Below are 20,167 nucleotides of genomic sequence, written 5' to 3' on the forward strand. Positions count from 1 at the left end.
AGTGTTTCGGTGATTAATGACAACCGTATCATTATGACTAATAAGTGTGTTTTGAAGGGTATCAAAAATTTTAGTTCACAATAATATATGGGTAATCTTGGTCCCTATGTCGATTCTATGGACGATCAAATGACATGTGCATCAAGATTAAGGATCTTCTAGTTCTAAGTGTCACAAGGAGATGAAGTACACTTAGAGTAGTATATGTCTCTTTTTTCTTTAGTCTTTTGACCGTACTATAAAGAGGGGCTATGAGTAGTAGTTTGACCTAGGTGTGTCTAGACTTCGTTGGATGCACACTTATGATTTTCTAGCACTAGGTAGCTAATAGAAGCCCATGGTTGAAGTGTTGAGAAGATAGAGCTAAAGAAAGGTTGAATTGGTTGAACTTAAGGAAATTGTCTTCATCGGAATATCCGGCGACCTTCTAGTTGAACTCACCAGAGTATTCAAGTCAGAAAATCAGTGAGATCACATGATGTTTTGTTGCTTAACGATTCATTATTGCTGGAGCTTTTCCTATGCATTTTGGAACTGAAATTTTTTGAAGTTTGTGCCAGATGGTCCGGCGATCGGTTCGGATATTGCTAGAGTATTATTTGTAGTAGCCAGTTTGAAGAGTTATATTCATCAGATAGTCCAGCGTTGAGGTGCAGTACACATCAGAGTATTTTTCCCATAGAGGGTTGCAGTAGCTCACTCGGCGTGGTTATGTTCACCAGATAGTCCGGCAGTTGGTGTTGTGACGCCGGAGTAAATCTTGCAAAGAAGATTGCATCAGCTGTAGTTGACGGAGTTCTGCTCGCCGGATGATACAGTGTAGGAACTTATGCTTCACTGGAGTGTCTTACAATGGCTAATGAAAGATTCCAATAGCTAGTTAATGGCTAAATTTCGGAGCAGTTATCATCGGATGTTCCGGTGATGGGTAAACAGAGCACGCTAGACCTTTCGGCGTTCACAGAAAATTAGGGTTGTTGGGCAACAGCTAGTTTTGGACCTCTAGCCTATAAATACCCCCCCCCCCCATCTTCTCCCTGCGATCTCTTGCGACCCTAGAGAAACCAATACACTTAGTGTGTCATCTAAAGGCAAAGGAGAGCATTTGGGTGATTAGCAAAGTCTTATTTGAAGATTAAGGACTTCATTTGTGCTTGGAGAGTAGCAAGTGTTCGTCTAACTGTAGTTTAGACTTGATCTTGATCAAGTGAAGCTTATATCTTGTTACTTTTGGTGGTTGTTAACACTTAGTCAGTCTTGGTAATTGGAGGTGTCTTGGTGAGCTATTGGAGATCTTGTAGAAGCCCTAAGAGAAAGTTTGTGCTTGGTTTGATGCTCGCTAATCCAGAGATGAAGAAGTGGTAATCATGAGAGAGCACTTGAGTCTTGGTGGCTTAAAGGAGAGCTATATCATTGGTGGATGCTCCAACGAGGATTAGGGGGGAGTGTCAACTCCTCAATACCTCGAGAAAAAATCGAGTGTCCTCTTGCCAATCTCTTTACATTCCCGCATTTACTTTGAGCATTTCTATCTTGCAAGCTTCTTATTTTCTCATATTCTTAGTTTCTTTGCTTACTTAGTTGTCTTGTCCTAACTTGTTCGTATAGTTGTATTTTTTTTCATCTAAGTTAAAGTTGCTACTTGTTCTAAAAATCGGTAAAAATTTTAATTTTGTGCCAAATTCACCTTTCTCTTGGACCATTCGATCCTTTCACTGGACTAACCATTTCTGTTCTTAAGTTGCCTTTGTTCACTGTTTATATATCATGGGAGAAAAGGAGCCTGAAGCCCTATACGTTGTTTTGTGCTTCCTATAATGACTAATTACTTCTTATGTTGTGCGAAGAATAATCATTTAGTTCATCATATCTAAATTGTTGCATTAGTTTCTAGTTGTTGCTCGTGATTAGCAAAGATTTAATCTGTCGAGTCTGCTGCCAATGTTGCTCTGATATATATCATCAGGCAGCAATTACCTTATGGCAAGTTCCATGTTGTTTAATTAGTTCCTTGGCCTTTGGATGTGCCGACGAGAACTACAATAACCTTTTCTGTGAATGAAGTTTGCAGTAATGTAAATTTTGCAATAATGAGCTTCGACATTCTACAAGCAGATGGGATTTAGGTTGCTTTTTTGCATGAGCGAGGTGTTGTGGCGGGAAAGGACAGTGGCATCCAGTTAGCATTATTGTTCCGGCATGTAGGGTACATGTAAAGATGGCCAAATGGGTCATGCTTACTGGGCCGGTCCGAGGCACGGAACTGTAGGCACGGCCCAGGCACGGCCCGGCCCGAGCCGAGATGGGCCGGGCCGGCACGGCACGAGGCCACGGGCCGTGCCTGGGCCGAGCGCGCGACACGGCGGGCCGGCACGGTACGGCCCGGCCGAGTCGGGCCGGCACGGGCACGGCCCGGCCCACGGGCGGCACGGGCACGGCACGGCCCGGCACGGCCCGGCTCAGGCATGGCTGGCCCAGGAGGCACGGCCAGGCCGGGCCGGCACGGCACGTGGCGGCCCATCACGGCACGGCCGGCCCATCACGGCACGGCCCACCGTGCCGGCTCGGCACGTGGCGGCCCACGGGGGGCATGGCCCGGCCGGCACGTGGGGCACGATGGGCCGGCGGGGGCACGCGGGTTAACGGGTTAAACGGGCCGGGAACGGCCCGTTTAACCCGTTAACCCGATATTTTTGAATTTTATAGCCGTTTTGTGACCGTTTGAGCTCCAAAAAAATCGAAAAAAATTGCAAAAATCACCATTTTTCACCTATAAATAGAGGAGCACCTTGCCCTTCCATTCCACACCAGCAACACCATTTTCTCTCTTGTTTCCTCCTCTCATTCTTGTCTCAAAGTTCATGAGAATTAGCGATAATTTGGCAAAATTAGTTTGAATTGTTGCAAAAAAATCCGAGCAATTCCAAAATCGTCATCCTGCTGATTTGCTATCTTGAAGTTGAAGAAATCTTGGTGATTTTTTTTGCATCGTTGTTGAGTCTTATTTTATTATTAGTTTTATTATTTGATTATTTCTAACTCTGAATATTTGCAATTTTTGTAGTGTCATTCGACATTGATCATGGATGCCGGTGATCATGATACATCCATAGATCATGATTTTTTTCTCCAAGGACTCACAGGGGACTACGGCCCCTTTGATACTAGTGCTGCAGGTGATGATGGACCCGACGGTGAACCTCCGGTTGGTTCACATCCAGATCCAGGTGATGCAGCAGGAGTGCCATCGTCAGGCTCTACAAGTGCGCACACATTAGCAAGCAGCGGGTCTAAAAGATCAAGAGTCGGTACTTCCGAAGTTTGGCAAGACTTTGAAAGGATCTACAAAGAGGAAGATGGGGTAAGTGTCAGGTATGCTAAGTGTTATATTTGTAAAAATGAATTATCTGCAAAGCCCTCGGGTGGAACGGGGCACTTGAAGAGGCACGCCATAAGTTGCAAGCGAAAGAGTGGAGCAGCCATGAAGCAAACGGTGTTGCAGTACAACCCCGACGGCTCTGTTCATCATTGGGAGTACGACTCTGCCAATGCTCGAAAAGAGCTATGTCGCTTCATTGCAAGAGCGGATCTACCGCTCAATATCGGTGAGTCTGCTGCATTTGAAGATTACATTAAGCAAGCTCATAATCCTAGGTTCACGCATGTTTCTAGACAGACAACTAGTAGGGATATGGTAAAATACTACAATACGTGTCGTAGCAAACTTAAAGAAATGTTGCAAACATGTACATTTTCAGTTGTTTTGACCTCGGACATATGGGCAGGTAGGGCTAGAGAGGATTATCTTAGTGTGGTTGCTCATTTTGTTAATAATGATTGGGAATTAGAAAAGAGAATAATAGGTTTTCGCTTGATTGACAACGCGCATACCGGTGAAAATATTGCTGAAAAAATATCTCAAGTAGTTGCAGACTTTGGCCTCACGAATAAAATATTTTCTATCACTTTAGATAATACCGGTGCAAATTCTAGAGCAATGGATATTCTTACTCCGTTGTTTAGTACTTATGCTGAATCTTTCTTGTTACATCAACGTTGTGCTTGTCATATTATCAATCTTATAGTAAAATCCGGTTTGAAGAGGTTATCGCGATACTTAGAAGATTTTCGTACTGCAATATCTTTTGTGAACTCCTCTAACCAACGAATTGCAGCATATAAACAGTATTGTGTTGCAATGGGTGTGCGTCCACGTAAGTTTGCTCTGGACATGCCGGTGAGATGGAACTCTACTTTCTTGATGCTTAAAAATATTATACCATATAAGAGCACATTTGGTGTGTTTATTCATACACATTACCATCAGCATGGGGGTCAAACTTTACTCACGGAAGCGCATTGGTATGTTGCTGAAAGGATACTGGAGTTTCTTGAATTTTTTTATGATTCAACTGTGAGTTTATCAGGAGTTTATTATCCAACATCTTGTTTAGTAGTGCATAATATTGTTGAAATTGCTACTCATTTAAACAACTATGAAAATGACAATCTTTTAAGAGATTGTGTAGTTCCTATGAAATCTAAATTCTTAAAGTATTGGAAAGAAATTCCTTTGTTATACGCTTTTGCCTTTATTTTAGATCCTAGAGCTAAAATTGCAGCTTTTTGTAGAGTTCTCGCAATTCTAGGTGATGCTCTTGGCCATGATTATTCTAATTATTATACTAATGTTCGTTTTAAGTTATTCGAAGTTTATAGTAAATATGAAACAAAGTATGGCGGAGTTCGCCTGCAACGACCTCCACTAGCACCCACAACAAGTAAGAAGACGACAACGTGGGGGGAAATATTTGGTGCAGGTTCTTCATCAAGAAGTTCAGACTCTTCGTCACGATCGTCTACGGGCACCGGAATTCCAACATCCGGAGGGGAGCTAACTACCTTCATCGACAGTGACGTTATCAGCCACGAACAAGAAAACTTCAACATACTGCAATGGTGGCATGAGCACAAGACGAATTATCCAGTCCTTTCACTGTTAGCGCGAGATTTGTTAACGGTTCTTGTATCTACAGTTTCTTCTGAGGCTGCATTCAGTCTTACAGGAAGGATAATCGAAGAGAGAAGAACAAATCTGTCAAGTGAGATGGTTGAAATACTCACCATAGTAAAGGATTGGGAACAAGCTGAAGCACGAATGCAACACACTGCAGAAAATACTGAGCTTGAAGAATCATTCCAAAATTTGTATCTAGATGCTGATGAGAACGTGTAATTTTAAATTTTCTGAGCTAGGTTGTACTCTTTTTTCCTTTGCTAGAAAGGTTTTTAATGAGGCAACCTATCAATAAAGCTCATTTTTAGAATTAATCATGTGCCCCTATTATTTCTAAGTTTTTTTATTCATGTTTTTTGTTTATTTTTTTAAAATACCCCCGCGGCCCCACCCCCACCTACCTCTCCTCTCATCCCTATAAATACCATCTACTCCATCTCAAACTCCACCCTGCCCACCCATCTCTCTTTTCCTATTTGCTAGCCAAGTAGCCAGTATTCACTTCACATCAAGAAACTAATTCCATATTTCAATTCATGGATCAAGACGCCGAGAACTCAGGTGTATGGTCCCAAGTGTGGCAACATTTTGAAAATGTCTTCAAAGAAATTAACGGGGAACAGGTAAGATTTGCTAAGTGTAATATATGCAGTATAGAAATAGGTGCCAGATCTTCACATGGAACGGGACACTTGAGGAAGCATATTAAAAATTGCAAACAAAATTCTGGGGTTTCTAATGAAACCATGTAATTTTCGGAGCATAATCATTGGTTGTACTCTTTTTTCCTTCTAGTAGAAAGGTTTTTAACGAGGCAACCAATCAATAAAGATGTTATGTATTTATTTTCCATATATTTTATTGTTTTTTGGATTTTTTTAGCTATTATTTTTGATTTTTTTCTATTTTTTTGAGTGCTGACGGGCCCAACGTGCCTCCACCGTGCCGGCCGGGCCCGTCGTGCCTTCCAGTGCCGACCTGGCCCGTCGTGCCTCCACCGTGCCGGTCGGGCCCGTCGTGCCAAACGGGCCTATCGTGCCTCCACCGTGCCGAACAGGCCCATCGTGCCGGCCGGGCCCATCGTGCCGACCGTGCCGTGGGCCGGCCCGGCACGGCACGGTGACAGTTGGGTCGTGCCGTGGGCCGACGGCTCGGCACGCGGGCCGGCACGGCACGGCCCGTAACAGTAAATGGGCCAATCGGGCCGTGCCGAGATGGGCCCGTGCCGGGCCGGCCCGATTGGCCCATTTGGCCATCTTTAGGTACATGCTTTTTTAACTTCGCTTTATAGAGTTTCATTAGTTTCCAAAATGATCGGTGAAAAACAAAATTGAGCCTTCAGTGTTTCTCCTTCTGCAATGTTATTATATTAATGCAGCTGTTTTTATCTATTTATTCAACCCAGGTCACCTGGATGTTCTTGGCTTTAGTATTTTGTAGAAGCATGATGATTAATCCTATTTTATTGCATTACAATCTCATGCTTTGTAAAGATACTGAGTTCCGTCTTCCCATCTTCCAATTAACATAAAACTAGGGAAAACAACAGCAAAATGGGTATGGTCAGGCTAGATGAAAAAGAGGTTCATGTTTCAGGTTTTCTTTCCTGTTAAGATGCTGGTTTCTACCGACCGCATACGAGTGAAGTTGAATGCACATGGTGATGGGTTGGAAGTCAGAACTGCTACAGCTCCCATCTTTTCTTCAAATGGTTTGCTTTCATGTAAGTTTCAGGTATGGCAGGGTCTCCTTAAATAGCTAGCTACATTGTTATATAAAATTGGCCCTTCCTTTGTAGTATTTTTTCCCTAACCAAATTACTTATTCTGCTCTGTGCTGTTGCAAGGTTGAGCGGCTACTTCAGTACATGAGCCTCTAGGAGCAGGACAAGTGAGAGTGAGTGTTCGAGTTCTGCAAGTGCATATAACAGTGACGAAAATCTACAGAATAAACACTTTCTTGAAGCTGCCGCATGATCTCATTTAATTGGGACAATGTCAAACTTGGGTTCTCATTTTCTTTGTCAACGGTGGTTGAGGACACCTTGTGATATCAATGGGTCAAATTTCATTTGAACGTGCATCCAGTGTACTGCTTCGTTTTGTGTGTCTTAAGCTTGATGATTATTTACAAGATGACCGGATAGATGCTTTAGACTTACAGAAATGCTAATCAAATATAGATAAAAAAATGGGTGTGGATTGCATGCTTAAGGACATGAGAGGATGGTCCTGACTGCAGGTTGCTATGCTGCAAAATTATTCTAGAGGGTACTAAAAGCAATAAAATCATTCTGATATATCATTTATGCGTAAAATTTAGATTTAGCAACACCAATATTCACCTAGTCTGCATTGATTTCCGATAGGCCGTATAGTTTTTTCCTTTCAAAATGCCCTGGGAAGAAGAGATTCCAACAGGCAGCATCGGACGGCTCCCACAGGACAGGACGGGTCCACCAGTCAGTTGGCGAGTGAGAGACCGTGTGTGGGTGAGTGAGTCACTGACACTGGGCGGGTGGGTCAAGAAGGCACTAGAAGGAGCAGAGCATCTAAATCCAATCCCACAAAAGCAAAGCAGAGCAGAAACCCTAAAACAACAGCCCCGATCCAAGAACCCAAAGAAACAGAGAGGAAGAGCATCAGGAGGACGATGGATGCCTCCAAGGTCCGCGAACTTCGGGAGTTCGTGGAGGCGTGCAAGAAGGACCCTTCCCTCCTCGCCGACCCCGACCTCGCCTTCTTCCGGGATTACCTCCTCAGGTCAGGTTCCTTCCCCTTCCTCCTCCTGCTTTTTTGTTTCTTTTTGCCGTCCGCGCCTTCTGATCTGAATTGGGAGTCTGACTTGGCCCTTGGTGCAGCTTGGGTGCCAAGATCCCCGCCGCCTCCGCCTCCACCTTCGACAAGCCCAAGGTACCCTCCCTTTTCCCCCTTCCATGATCCACCTGTAATTATGGTACCTCCTCAGATCCCTTCTTTTTAAAGTCCTTTTTCATTCTATAGCCTCTTTTTTTTAAAAAAAAATAATTAGAAAAGAAACCCTCAAAGGATTTAGGAATGTTCTTGTTTGCAGAGCTATCCCTTAGTGAAATTACTTGGTGCATAATGAATTATTTACATTTTTGTGCTTTGAAGTAGATGAATTTTTTTGTTCTTTCTTCTCCATGTCAGTCAAAAGTATGTCTGTTTCCGATGTTGTTTTCTTGTGCTCCCGATTCATGGACCCCTATTTAGCATTTTAATTATAAAACATGCAATGCAGAGATCTTCCATGGATGACATTGACGATGAAGATGATGAAGTTCTGGATATGAGGGATGCCACTCCTGAGCCAGATGAGCTCGATGAAGAGATTGTTGAGTCTGATCTTGAGCTTGAAGGTGACATTGTACAATCTGACCATGATGACCCTCCACAGAAGGTAGCTACTAATTAATTCTCTAGGCACCAACGTGTGGAATTCTGAGTCTCATCCACTCATGATCGTGATGGCCTGCGCCTTTTTAGTTGTACAAACTACAAAGGAAATGTAGAGGTGATTGAGCTGTTAAGTCCGTTTTTGCTATGGCAGATGGGAGATCGTTCAGTTGAGGTGACGGAAGAAAATCGTGATGCCTCACAAGAAGCAAAAGGCAAGGCTATGGAAGCAATGTCAGAAGGTACTCTTGTTTTTCCTTCTTGATCCTTTTCTGGGCTTATTGCAATCTGGATTATGTTTGATTCTCCAATTTGTGGCATTGCTCGTCTTGTAATCTCAGGGAAGCTTGAAGATGCTGTTGAACATCTTACCGAAGCAATACTGCTGAATCCGCTCTCAGCAATCATGTATGGTACTAGAGGTAATTGGCAGGCATTTTATGCTCCATAAATACCAAATGTTACCACCTATACATGATGCATTACTCATGTGACGAGTACTAATCATGTTGTGGAAATCTTATGTTTATCCAGCATCTGTGTTTATAAAAATGAAGAAACCACTTGCTGCCATTCGTGATGCAAATGCTGCTCTAGAGGTGATACATTTATCTCATCTTGTATTTCATTTTTTCTCAAGCAAAATGCTATGTTGCATGCGCTTAGAAGATGTCAAGAGGCAGAATTGAAACCTACAAAAATTAAGAAAGCATTAATTCTATTGATAATTTTGGACACCATGTACCTAACCTTTTATTTGTGTGTTCCCCCCAGATTAACCCAGACTCTGCAAAAGGCTATAAAACTCGTGGAATGGCTTATGCCATGCTTGGAAAATGGGAGGAAGCTGCTCGTGATCTGCACACAGCATCAAACATGGATTATGATGAGGAGATCAATGCTGTGGTCAAGAAGGTGAACATTTTGAGAAGTAGGTTCTCTAATTACATGGCAAGCTTACAAGCTCATATTATCTTGAATTGGGTTATCTTGCAGGTGGAACCTAATGTACACAAGATAATGGAACATCGTAGGAAGTATGAGCGGCTGAGAAAAGAGAGGGAAGAAAAGAGAGCTGAGCGTGATCGGCTTCGTCGACGGGCAGAGGCACAGGTAATTCACACTAATACAGCCTCCAGGCATTTACTTCTAGTTCTTATGGTTGTATGTAAACTAGTGCCTTGTGTATTTTTTTCCACCAGGCTGCTTATGACAAGGCAAAGAAGAAGGAGCAATCGTCAAGTCGCTCATCAGGAGGCGCGTCTCCCAGGGGCTTCCCAGGAGGGATGCCCGGTGGAGGTTTCCCTGGAGGGATGCCTGGTGGCTTTCCTGGGGGTGCTATGCCTGGTGGCTTTCCTGGGGGTGCTAAGCCTGGTGGCTTCCCAGGGGGTACTATGCCCGGGGGTTTCCCTGGCGGTGCCATGCCCGGGGGTTTCCCTGGGGGTGCCATGCCCGGGGGTTTCCCTGGGGGTGCCATGCCCGGGGGTGCCATGCCCGGGGGTGTTCCTGGCAACGTCGATATGAGTAAAATCCTGGACGTAAGTACTTAAAAGCATGCTGCCTTCCTTGGTTTTGTTCCTTATGATCCACTTTTGACAGTGGAAGAATGTTTCTTTGCTCAACAGGACCCTGATCTGATGGCAGCATTCAGTGACCCAGAGGTCATGGCGGCTCTTCAAGATGGTAAGCTTCCCACATGAATCTTGTGATGCTAGTGTAGAAGTTCCAGCTTCCTGTCTACCATGGTATCTGAATAAAATCAATGTTCTTGGTCGATCCTGGAGCTGCTGGTTGGTTATTCAGATCCCCTGAAGAGTAATGTTATATATACTAGATATGGCTTCACGAAATCAGAAAGTGCTCACGAGGGTTATATAAGTGCAAATCAACGATGGGTTTGGTTCCATCTTATTGATTAGTCTCAGAAGATCTTATCAGAAGAATTTGTTACCTATGCTCTTCACCTTATTGTGAACAGTACTGGTGCCCTGCAACGACTTGTATGTTCATCAATGACAACTTTTCATGGCGCATGATCCAAATCCTAGGATAACAGTTCCCTTGCAAGCCCCAAGTAAATATGACTAGCAAGGCATGTCTAAACAACATGAAGGTGCATTGGGCCACCGGTTTTTCCCTTGGTTATAGAATTACATGCGTTATGTTCAAGGCTACATATTTGTACTCCTGTTCATACACATTCAGTTATTTCACCCAGTGTTTTAATTGGTTGCAGTGATGAACAATCCTGCCAGCTTCGCTCGGCACCAAGCCAATCCGAAGGTGGGCCCTATCATAGCAAAGATGATGGGGAAGTTCAATGCGTCGCAGTGAACGATGTGAGCTCGTTTGCTACTTGATGGTAGTGTCAGGTTTTGTGAGTAGCAAAAGCTTGCTGGACTGGAGGTGTTTCTTTTTGTGCATCTGGAGGTGCACAGCTTGTGAAAACATCCATCAATAGGTGGGGGTTTTTTTTTTGGAACCTTGCAGAAAGATGTTTTAATCGGTGGGGATACTTCTGTTAGAACCTACATACCACCAGTTATTGATTCGGAGATGTGACGGTTAAGGCCAGTTCTGCTTCATTGTTCTTCTACTTGTGTGCTATTTACCTGTTATGCTGAAGTATGACTTGTTTATGTACTGGTTCCATGCTGCTCGATTCTGACGCATTGAACATGGGTCAAGCATGTTCATGCGCACTGTGCAAGATCACTCAGGGTCTGATTGGTTGCACTTATGGTATGCGTATAATCTTAAAGGTAAGTGTGAGATAAGTGTGTTTTGGTTACTTGAATGTAGTGTTCTAGTTTGGTTTGGCGGATGTAAATATATGTTTGCAACTTGGTCTTTCAGATGCAGGAGGTCGTATGAGCGTATATGAGTCGAGATTGTGATTGGTTGTTCGTATAAAAATAATTTTGTGGTATTGATAAATGAGCCGGTGATCACTTTTTGTTGACGTGTCTGCAAACATGGAAGAGCGCTGCAAACATGGAAGAGCGCGATGTGAGCCAATGCACATGAAGGAGAGCAGGAAGATGAGATGGATCCTAATCCAACTGCTGAAGGGGTGCTTATCTTGGCTGCCTTAAGTGGTTATAATCTGCAGGAGGAGATAGGGTAGAAAGGATTGATCCTCAATTTTAGATAAAAATGAAATGAGGGATCAATGGCTTTGAATGTTCAGAAGGAAAACAATCGTTGTCTTCAGAGTAGCTCAAAAGTGTTGCTTGGTGCTAAAGAAGATGTGTAAAGCTCACAGGTGGAGCCAACTGAACCAAAAAAAAGAGCATATTCTCAATCTCAGAGAACATACTGTCACTGGGAGTGGACTTTGAATGTTCCCGATGGATTCCACTTTTTCTTCTCCATCTTCGCATCACACCCAAAGAAGTTGCTTTTTGAAAAGGAAGATAGATACATGTATATACACAGGGGCAGGGACACAAATTAAACAGGACGACGAAAAAAAGAAGAGAATTAAAGGTGCTCATCGATCGGGATCCCTTCCTGCAAGGATCTATCGGAACGGGGTTTCTTTCTTTCTTTTCATTGTATGTATGATTGCTCCGTTTTAGGCCTCACCTCCGTCATGTCTAATAATCTTGATTGGCTGCTATATATATGTATATATCTGTAGCAGCTTTACTCATCTTCCTCCATATATCCTCTCGAGCCTTCCCCTCCCCCACTGCATACAACTTTAGCATCTCATGAGATGTGGACATCCAGCCAAACATCCACTCGGTCGCTCCGTAACAAAATTTAATTGTATATTAATCTGATTGGTCAAAATAATTAAACGGGATAGATCATGCCGCAGGAATGATGAAATTACGTTCTAAGGCCAGGGATTAAACTTTCACCAAAATTTCAACGAAAATTCGTGAATTTTGGTAATTTCAGAGGAGAATGAAATATCTAATTTCAGAATTTTCTTTTACTAATATGTGAGACTCACAGATCAAAGGATGAAAAATGACCTGAATTTTAATGAAATTTAACAAATTTCGGTTTTTTAATCGGTGAACGAAAAAAATTATAAAACGAAATTGAAATCCCTAACTAAGGCTACTCTCAATGTCTTGTTTCTTAAATGATGTATAAGAGTTGAGAGAGTAAGAAATTGTTATTAAGAAACAAACTTGTAATGTGCATGCATGATCGATTCAAATCTACTTTAATCTAGAACAAATTAACGTTGCAATCATGTACACAGTATAGCCTTGTGCTATCGTCGTTAATGACTAGCTTAGCTTAGCTTCATTTCCTTGGCCTTGAGTACTCTTCAGTACCATCTGCGACTGCGAGAGAGCGAGCGAGCCTCTTACACCACAAGCTAGCTAGTATAGCTAAGCTTGGCTTCTTGACCTCTCCACCTGCAGCTTCAACCAGAATTAATATATAATCCAGGTCTCTTAGCTCTCTCCAGAATCCATATATGTCTCTGATCACGGATGATCCTGAGGAGTCCCCGAGGGACTGCTCCAGATCCAGGAAGCACCACCACCACCACGGCAGCAGCAGCAGGAGTAGTGGGCGGCGGGCGCTGATCGCCGCATCGTCGACGGTGGCGTCGCTGCTCTCGTTGGCCTTCATCCTGTGGCTCACCCTCCGCCCTGCCAGCCCGCACTTCTCGCTGCTCGCCGCCACCGCCACCGCCACCGCCACCAACAACGCCTCCGTCATCATAGTGGACGCCGCCTTCACCGCCCGCAACCCCAACGCCAACGCCGCCGCCCTCTACGACCAGCTCCAGGCCAGCGCCTCATACGCCGGCGTGCCCCTCGGCGCCGGTGCGCCGCTGCCGCCCTTGGAGCAGCCGGAAGGCGACGTGGTGTTGTCGGCCTTGCTGACGTCGCCATCCACGACGGCCGTGGCAGTGGGCGGGCAGGCGCTGCTGAGGGTGCGCATCGAGGGGCAGCTCCGGTGGAAGGTGGCAGCCTGGGTGTCCGGCAGGCATGGCCTCGCGGTGGACTGCATCGCCGCCGTGCTGTTGCGGCCGTCGCCGTCGCTGTCACCGAGGGTTGCTATTGGCGCCGTGCAGGGGTCCTCCTCCTCCCAGTGCGCCACCCACGTCATATGACTCCATCACTAGCTATGATCAATCATCACCGTACGATATCGTCGTGTGTCGTATAGTAGTAGTAGTGGACATCGTCAATAAATAAATAATAATCTAACCAGTGTAAGATCGATACATGAGTGCTACTCTAGTATGTAATCCCTTGTTCTTCTTGAATATATTTTTGTTTTTTTAGAAAAGCAAGTACTCCCTACACTTGAAAAAGAGTGTCGTTTAATGTCGATACTATTTTGACCACTAATTACCACCATAAAACATACGCCAAATGCAAAAAAGTTGCATTATTATGAGACTAATATTCAAGACAGCTAGACTAATATACCATTTCCAAAAGCTAAACCGAAATATTTAAAAAAGATATTGATGGTTAAAGTTTAAATATGCTTTGACTGCTCAAAACCATGCTCTTTTATTAGATCATTCACTGTGCAACAACTCTTCAAATTAGCGTAGTTCTTCCTGCCTGCCTGCCTGCCTGCAGAAAATGTTAGTACGTATGCTCGGCTCAGAAAAGGAGAGAAGAGGAGAGGAGGCAGATGTGGCATTTCCTAGCCCAGCCCAGTCCACGCATGCATGTATTAGGTACTGGGCTGGATTGCATGGGCCGGAAATCGAAGGAGTCGAGGCACGTGCGCAACCACATTCCGATCCAGATCCAGATGGACGGACATGCATGGCATGGTGTAGTGCAACGACCAGTCACACCCAACAGTCAAACACAAGCAACGATCACTTTTAGTAGCTGAGCCGAGCCGAACCGAGCCTGTATCTTGTTCTTGTTTCTACTCCATATAATAAGCTCTTATGGATGGATCTATGGATACACCTCTTGCAGAATTCTGATCCCCACACAGAAATCGATCTTTCCATCCATCAAATTCAATGGCGCCGTCGACCATGCTGCAGCAACCGGCGCCCGCCCGCGTCGAGGCGCTCAGCCTCAGCGGCCTCTCCGCCATCCCGCCCGAGTACGTCCGCCCTGCCGACGAGCGTGCCGACCTCGGCGACGCCTTCGACCTGGCGCGCACCCATGCTGACGACCATCCGCGGATCCCCGTCGTCGACATCTCCCCCTTCATCACCAATAAGCAGCAGCAGCAGGAGTGCGTGGAGGCGGTGCGCGCCGCGGCTGCGGAGTGGGGCGTCATGCACATCACCGGCCACGGCATCCCCGCCGAGCTGATCGACGGCCTGCGCGCCGCCGGCACCGCCTTCTTCGCCCTCCCCATCCAAGCCAAGGAGGCCTACGCCAACGACCCCGCCGCCGGCCGCCTGCAGGGATACGGCAGCCGCCTCGCCACCAACGCCAGCGGCCAGCGCGAGTGGGAGGACTACCTCTTCCACCTGCTCCACCCCGACAGCCTCGCCAACCACGCCCTCTGGCCCGCGCACCCGCCAGAATACGTCGCCGCCACCCGCGAGTTCGGTCACCGCGTCCGGGAGGTGGCATCAAGGCTGCTCGCCATCCTCTCGCTGGGGCTCGGCCTGCAGAATGAGGACAGGCTAGAAAAGGAGCTCACCCAGACCCAGACCCAGACCCAGACCCAGGCAGGAGAAGAGTCAGGAGGAGCCAAAGCAGAGGACCTCCTCCTGCAGTTGAAGATCAACTACTACCCGAGGTGCCCGCAGCCGGAGCTGGCCGTGGGCGTGGAAGCCCACACGGACGTGAGCGCGCTGTCCTTCATCCTCCACAACGGCGTGCCGGGCCTGCAGGTTTGGCACGGCGGGCGGTGGGTGACGGCGCGCTCGGAGCCGGGCACCATGATCGTGCACGTGGGAGACGCACTGGAGATCCTCAGCAACGGGCGCTACACCAGCGTGCTGCACCGCGGCCTCGTCAACCGCGAGGCGGTGCGCGTCTCCTGGGTCGTCTTCTGCGAGCCACCACCCGAAGCGGTGCTGCTGCGGCCGCTGCCGGAGCTGGTCACCGACGCCCAGTCCGCAAGGTTCACGCCTCGCACATTCAAGCAGCATCTCGACCGCAAGCTCTTCAGGAAGCAGCAGAAGCTAGATGGGCTGGAGGAGCACGACCACGCGATCGATTGATCAGCGACAACCAACTGAATCTGCGCGTATGAATCGAATTAAACACGATCGTCCCTAATTAGATGTATCCATCTAAATAAAAATGTACTATGACAGAGATTCATGTGCTTAACTGCTCATGTTGTGTCGAGGTGTTCCGTGTTTCTCTTTTTGCTTTCGGGAACCCTTTTATTTGCAAATTCGATTCGATGTGGACCCTGGTTAAAAAAGAAAACAGTCTATTTAGGCCGGTCCAATAAGGCCCATCAGTGACGGAATAACCCAGGCAGGGCAGGGCAGCAAAGCCAGAATAAGGCCGTGGCCCATGGCTGGTCGGCTAGCTTCTCTAGTTACTGGCGTGGCGACCCTGACCTCGCTCTAGTCTCCTCTATATGATAGGATACTTAGTAAGGTACCCGTGCGTTGCTACGGTAAAAATATTTCGAACGTGTGTTTTATTATTTCGATAGCATGAAAAAAAAGAAGAATAATATGATTAAAATAGTATATCATTCATAGATTACATAGTTATAGAAACAAATAAATTGTTTTGTGTCGAACATGATATGTATTTACGAGGTTAGGACTTCTTTGTAGACAATATTTTTTGTTAGGGTGCAGGCTGAATGTACGCTAGCATCATTTTCCGATGCAGCAAGTATTTTGATATTTCTCCTAGCAGTTGCTCGCGACAGGGCGACATAGAGCTGACCATGAGAGAATACTGGATTAGGTAGATAGATTCCAACATGAGGGATTGTTTGTCCTTGTGCTTTATTGATCGTCATTGCGAAGCTCACTCTGATAGGAAATTGATTCCTCTTAAACTTAAAGGGGAACATTTCATCATCAGATGGGCACAAAGGTATCCTTGGTAGGAATACTCTTTTTCCAGCATGTTGACCTAGCACAATTTTTGCATCGATAGTGTACCTTTGAAATGCTTGGACTATCAGCCTTGTCCCATTACACAAACCATTAGCTGGATCTAGATTTCTGAGCAAAATCACAGGGCAATTGACCTTTAACTTGAGGATGTGCGGTGGTAATCCATTTGGGGTTAGAGAATTCAAGAATTCGGGAGGGTAGTAGTTGTTTGGATCATCAATTGCAAGATCATAGCTGTGATAGACCATCTCTTCACCAGGAAATCGTTCGATAAGCCTCATGTTTACGTCATCGACGTTCTCATTCCTTGTTGACAAAATAGCGCGAGATGTGATGTAGTCTGAATTGGATATGTGTGTTGCTAACATAGGAAACACTCTATCAATAAGATTATCAATGTCTGATTCTGCACCAGTGTAAGGCACACATATCTCATCGGGTATCTTTACATAGTCATCTTTCACAGTTTCTTCAGTGCCATTCCCGATACGTAGTAGGTATTTAGAAAACCATGGATCTGATTGAGCCCTCATATTACGAACAAGCCTCAGCTTTTGCATGTTTTTCCATAGGTAAGATTTGCGTAATGTTGCATTTATTATTTGTGCTCTTGTACCCTTTCGCACAACTGGAAGGACTTGCCTGAAGTCGCCTCCAAAAACAATTGTTTTTCCTCCAAATGGTAGATCTGGCTTTTCCATGATGTCTCTCAGACTCTTATCAAGTGCCTCAATTGCTTGCCTTTTTGTCATAGAGACCTCATCCCATAATATAAGTGAAGCCATTCGAAGAAGTTTCGCGGTCTCACTCTGCTTTGTAAAGTTACACACTCCTCCTTCTTGTATGCCCAATGATATCTTAAATCTTGAGTGTGCAGTCCTGCCTCCAGGCAGGATTGAGGCAGCAACACCAGATGTTGCAGTAGCAATTGCTATTTTTCCCTCACTACGGACCTTCGCTAGCAAAGCTTTGTATAGGAATGTCTTTCCGGTCCCTCCAGGACCATCAACAAAGAATGCAGTTCCATTACCGCTGTCAACATAGGATAATATTTTGTCATAAGCATACCGTTGTTCACAATTGAGAGATGACATGACCGAGGCAAATTCATGGTCTACCTCTATAGATCTCTCTTCAAATATTTCCCTTACCTCTCCATACATGTTGTCATGCTCCTCTTCGATCTCAGGAAGAGGGAATGATGATATGTCTTTACCCATTGACTGTAGCATATTTCTAATATCCAACAAAACCATTTGTTCAACTACATGTGAGTTCATTTGGTCTCGTCGGAAGTCATCGGACATTGCCTCTAGGTGTTTGTTCCATATCCCACAGACATCGTTGGGTTCGCAGAAAACCAATATTGTGGCAAACAGCCTTCGGAGAGATGATGGCATATGGAATATTTCAGCCTCTGTTAGGCAATCATCAATGTTATTGTCTGACTCAATAAGACCTCTTTTCTCAGCAGCTTCTCGGAAGGTAGGGTAGACAACACCATCAAATGTCCTTAGATTTTCATATGAAGTAGCACCTGCCACGTGGTTTAGTAGTACCCTTAGATAGTATCTTTCTCCCTCCGCAGGATGCGCTGAGATGATCCTTCCAACCTGTGTGCGTTGTTTTCTCTTCTTCCATTTCTTTAATGTAGGGTTCCAAACTGCATATTCTGGGAATTCCCTATATAGTATGCTTCGTGCCCACGGGAACTCACAATTCGCCTTAAAATACCCAGTTAACATGGTCTCAGAGGCACTTTGTTGGTCCAAAACCTGACGTACATCTGCGTTATCCCTGTAGGACACGAGATGCATGCCAGGGAGATGAAGTTGCAGCTGGAGCACCGGGGGGAAGATCCCACTAAGATCGAAGGCAAAGATTCTCCACAATGCCTCCTGTGGGGCTACCCATCTAGCTTCCCTGTAATCATCGATCTCATTAATCTCATGGTTGTCATTGGCATCATTGATAGAAACAGATACCCTGTCATGACCCTTGTAGATGTATTTGTAAAGGTACTTGACAGCCTTAATGCTTGAACAAACCTCGGCGTTGATGTGGCAGTCATACCTCCTTAGTAGCTTAGGATTATATGGTACAACCCATCTATTGTCCAAGACATGCCCTCTTACATGTACCTTTTGCCCATCATCCCGTCTTCTGTAGATGGGGTAAGAGTCATTGCCTTGGAGAGTTGTATCAGTAAACTGGCGTGGATAATAGCTCTTGCATGTGCGATTTTGATTCTTCATACATACATTACCAGGATTTAAAGAACCACAGGGACCATGCATCATGTGTTTGACAACCATTTCATGAAGCTCAGGATACCTTTCCTTGGTTGGAAGCTCTGCGGAAATGACAGTGTTGTACTGTTCTGGACATGTAAGCTTATAGCCTGACTTCATGATAAGAAGGAAGTGTACATGCGGTAGACCCCTTTTCTGGAACTCGATGACATGGACATGCGCTGCAACAACTCCAAGGATGTGATTATGGAAGAGCTGAAACTTAAGATCATCTAATTTAGCTTTAAATACTCGCACAACAAGATCAGGACGGTCTTGTGGTGTCTGGCCAGGTTCAAGCTCTCTAAGTATTTCTTCCCAGTTAGGGTTGCAAGTCATGGTGAGGAAGATGTCTGGTTTACCGTACTTCTGCACCAAGGCCATAGCATCCATGTATCGTCGTCTCATATCCCTCGGGCCACCAATAAATGACGCTGGAAGGACCCATCTTTTGCCCATTGCACTCGCTCGATTCTCGCCTGCAGATACACTATCCACTAAGCCCTGGTAAAGATCTGCACGTATTCTTGATTGGTTGTGCAGAATATAGTTCAGACGCGATGTTTCAAGCTTTATATAGGTATCAACTGCAAATTGCTGGAATAGGCGCTTCCCATGCAAGATGGTGTTGAAAATTCCACGGCGCATCTGGAACTTGTAGCAATAATATTCGCGCATCGTGACGCACAACGTGCTATTAGTGTCTATCAAGAAAAGAGTATACATGATCAGTTAATTAGTAGAAGATTGATAAGTACCATGAGAAAATGAATGTAATGCAACTATATATCACTTAACTAACCTGGGTTATCGGGATTTACGGAATGAGATCTTCGTATCTGTCTAATATCAACACCTTGTTTTGGTATCTCTGGATGCCAACCAAGCTCCCCACTCGGGAAAAGGAGAGGATATGACAAAGGGTCATAGCATCCATGATGTGGTCTGATTGAATAATATGTGTCATTATTAGCAAAGAGAGTTATGCTGCGATCAAAATGTTTGTGCAACTCGCTCCCCTCGACCCACACAGCAGCCACCTCTGATGTTAATGGCATGTTATATACTCTCTGATCTAGTTTGTATTCAATGTTTAGCACAATACGATATTCGTCCATGTCTTCAACTTGTCCTAGGCTCCTGAATGTTTCAGAGTAAGGGTTGTCTCTTAGGATGCCCACCAAACTTCTAATGACACTCCTATCTCTTGCTCTATATGTTTCATCTCGGGCGCATCGAAAACGATGTGATAAGGAAGGATCGTCATCATAGAAGTATAGTTGCAAATGGCTCGGGTCATCATCTCGTTGTCCGAATGAGTGTATATTGTGGTACATTTGTCCATGAGCTTTAAATGTGTACACTCCATCTCTAGCATTTGCGAGTTCCTTGTCATAATCACAATAGAGTGTGGTGAACAAGAAATGACCATTGAAAAATC

The 20,167-nt window shown here is 45.1% G+C and overlaps 4 protein-coding genes across 4 annotated transcripts; 3 read left to right on the top strand and 1 right to left on the bottom strand.

Moving 5' to 3' along the window:
- Positions 1 to 7,562: 7,562 nt before the first annotated feature.
- On the top strand, positions 7,563 to 11,072 carry LOC133918155 (FAM10 family protein At4g22670-like). Its single transcript, XM_062361887.1, has 11 exons — positions 7,563 to 7,779; positions 7,878 to 7,929; positions 8,279 to 8,437; positions 8,588 to 8,675; positions 8,775 to 8,855; positions 8,968 to 9,032; positions 9,208 to 9,348; positions 9,430 to 9,546; positions 9,636 to 9,971; positions 10,059 to 10,116; positions 10,670 to 11,072. The coding sequence occupies exons 1-11, from the start codon at positions 7,670 to 7,672 to the stop codon at positions 10,765 to 10,767; spliced, it is 1,305 nt and encodes a 434-aa protein (XP_062217871.1). The 5' UTR covers positions 7,563 to 7,669; the 3' UTR covers positions 10,768 to 11,072.
- A 1,611-nt stretch (positions 11,073 to 12,683) lies between these two features.
- On the top strand, positions 12,684 to 13,701 carry LOC133918157 (NDR1/HIN1-like protein 26). Its single transcript, XM_062361888.1, has one exon. It carries the CDS (start codon positions 12,878 to 12,880, stop codon positions 13,520 to 13,522), a length of 645 nt encoding a protein of 214 aa, XP_062217872.1. The 5' UTR covers positions 12,684 to 12,877; the 3' UTR covers positions 13,523 to 13,701.
- A 663-nt stretch (positions 13,702 to 14,364) lies between these two features.
- On the top strand, positions 14,365 to 15,658 carry LOC133917329 (leucoanthocyanidin dioxygenase-like). The gene has a single exon (XM_062361230.1). It carries the CDS (start codon positions 14,405 to 14,407, stop codon positions 15,566 to 15,568), a length of 1,164 nt encoding a protein of 387 aa, XP_062217214.1. The 5' UTR covers positions 14,365 to 14,404; the 3' UTR covers positions 15,569 to 15,658.
- Positions 15,659 to 16,119: 461 nt separating this feature from the next.
- Positions 16,120 to 19,404, bottom strand: LOC133917280 (uncharacterized). Its single transcript, XM_062361194.1, has one exon. It carries the CDS (start codon positions 19,402 to 19,404, stop codon positions 16,120 to 16,122), a length of 3,285 nt encoding a protein of 1,094 aa, XP_062217178.1.
- Positions 19,405 to 20,167: the final 763 nt, after the last annotated feature.

This window comes from Phragmites australis, chromosome 5, assembly GCF_958298935.1.
Source record: "Phragmites australis chromosome 5, lpPhrAust1.1, whole genome shotgun sequence".
Lineage (NCBI taxonomy): Eukaryota > Viridiplantae > Streptophyta > Magnoliopsida > Poales > Poaceae > Phragmites > Phragmites australis.

Excerpts from the sequence above, each read along its gene's own strand:
- LOC133918155 (XM_062361887.1), top strand. The coding sequence starts at position 7,670 with ATGGATGCCTCCAAGGTCCGCGAACTTCGGGAGTTCGTGGAGGCGTGC. Across the intron at positions 8,676-8,774 it reads TATGGAAGCAATGTCAGAAG|GGAAGCTTGAAGATGCTGTT; the intron begins GTACTCTTGTTT and ends TTGTAATCTCAG. Across the intron at positions 10,117-10,669 it reads CATGGCGGCTCTTCAAGATG|TGATGAACAATCCTGCCAGC; the intron begins GTAAGCTTCCCA and ends AATTGGTTGCAG.
- LOC133918157 (XM_062361888.1), top strand. The coding sequence starts at position 12,878 with ATGTCTCTGATCACGGATGATCCTGAGGAGTCCCCGAGGGACTGCTCC.
- LOC133917329 (XM_062361230.1), top strand. The coding sequence starts at position 14,405 with ATGGCGCCGTCGACCATGCTGCAGCAACCGGCGCCCGCCCGCGTCGAG.
- LOC133917280 (XM_062361194.1), bottom strand. The coding sequence starts at position 19,404 with ATGCGCGAATATTATTGCTACAAGTTCCAGATGCGCCGTGGAATTTTC.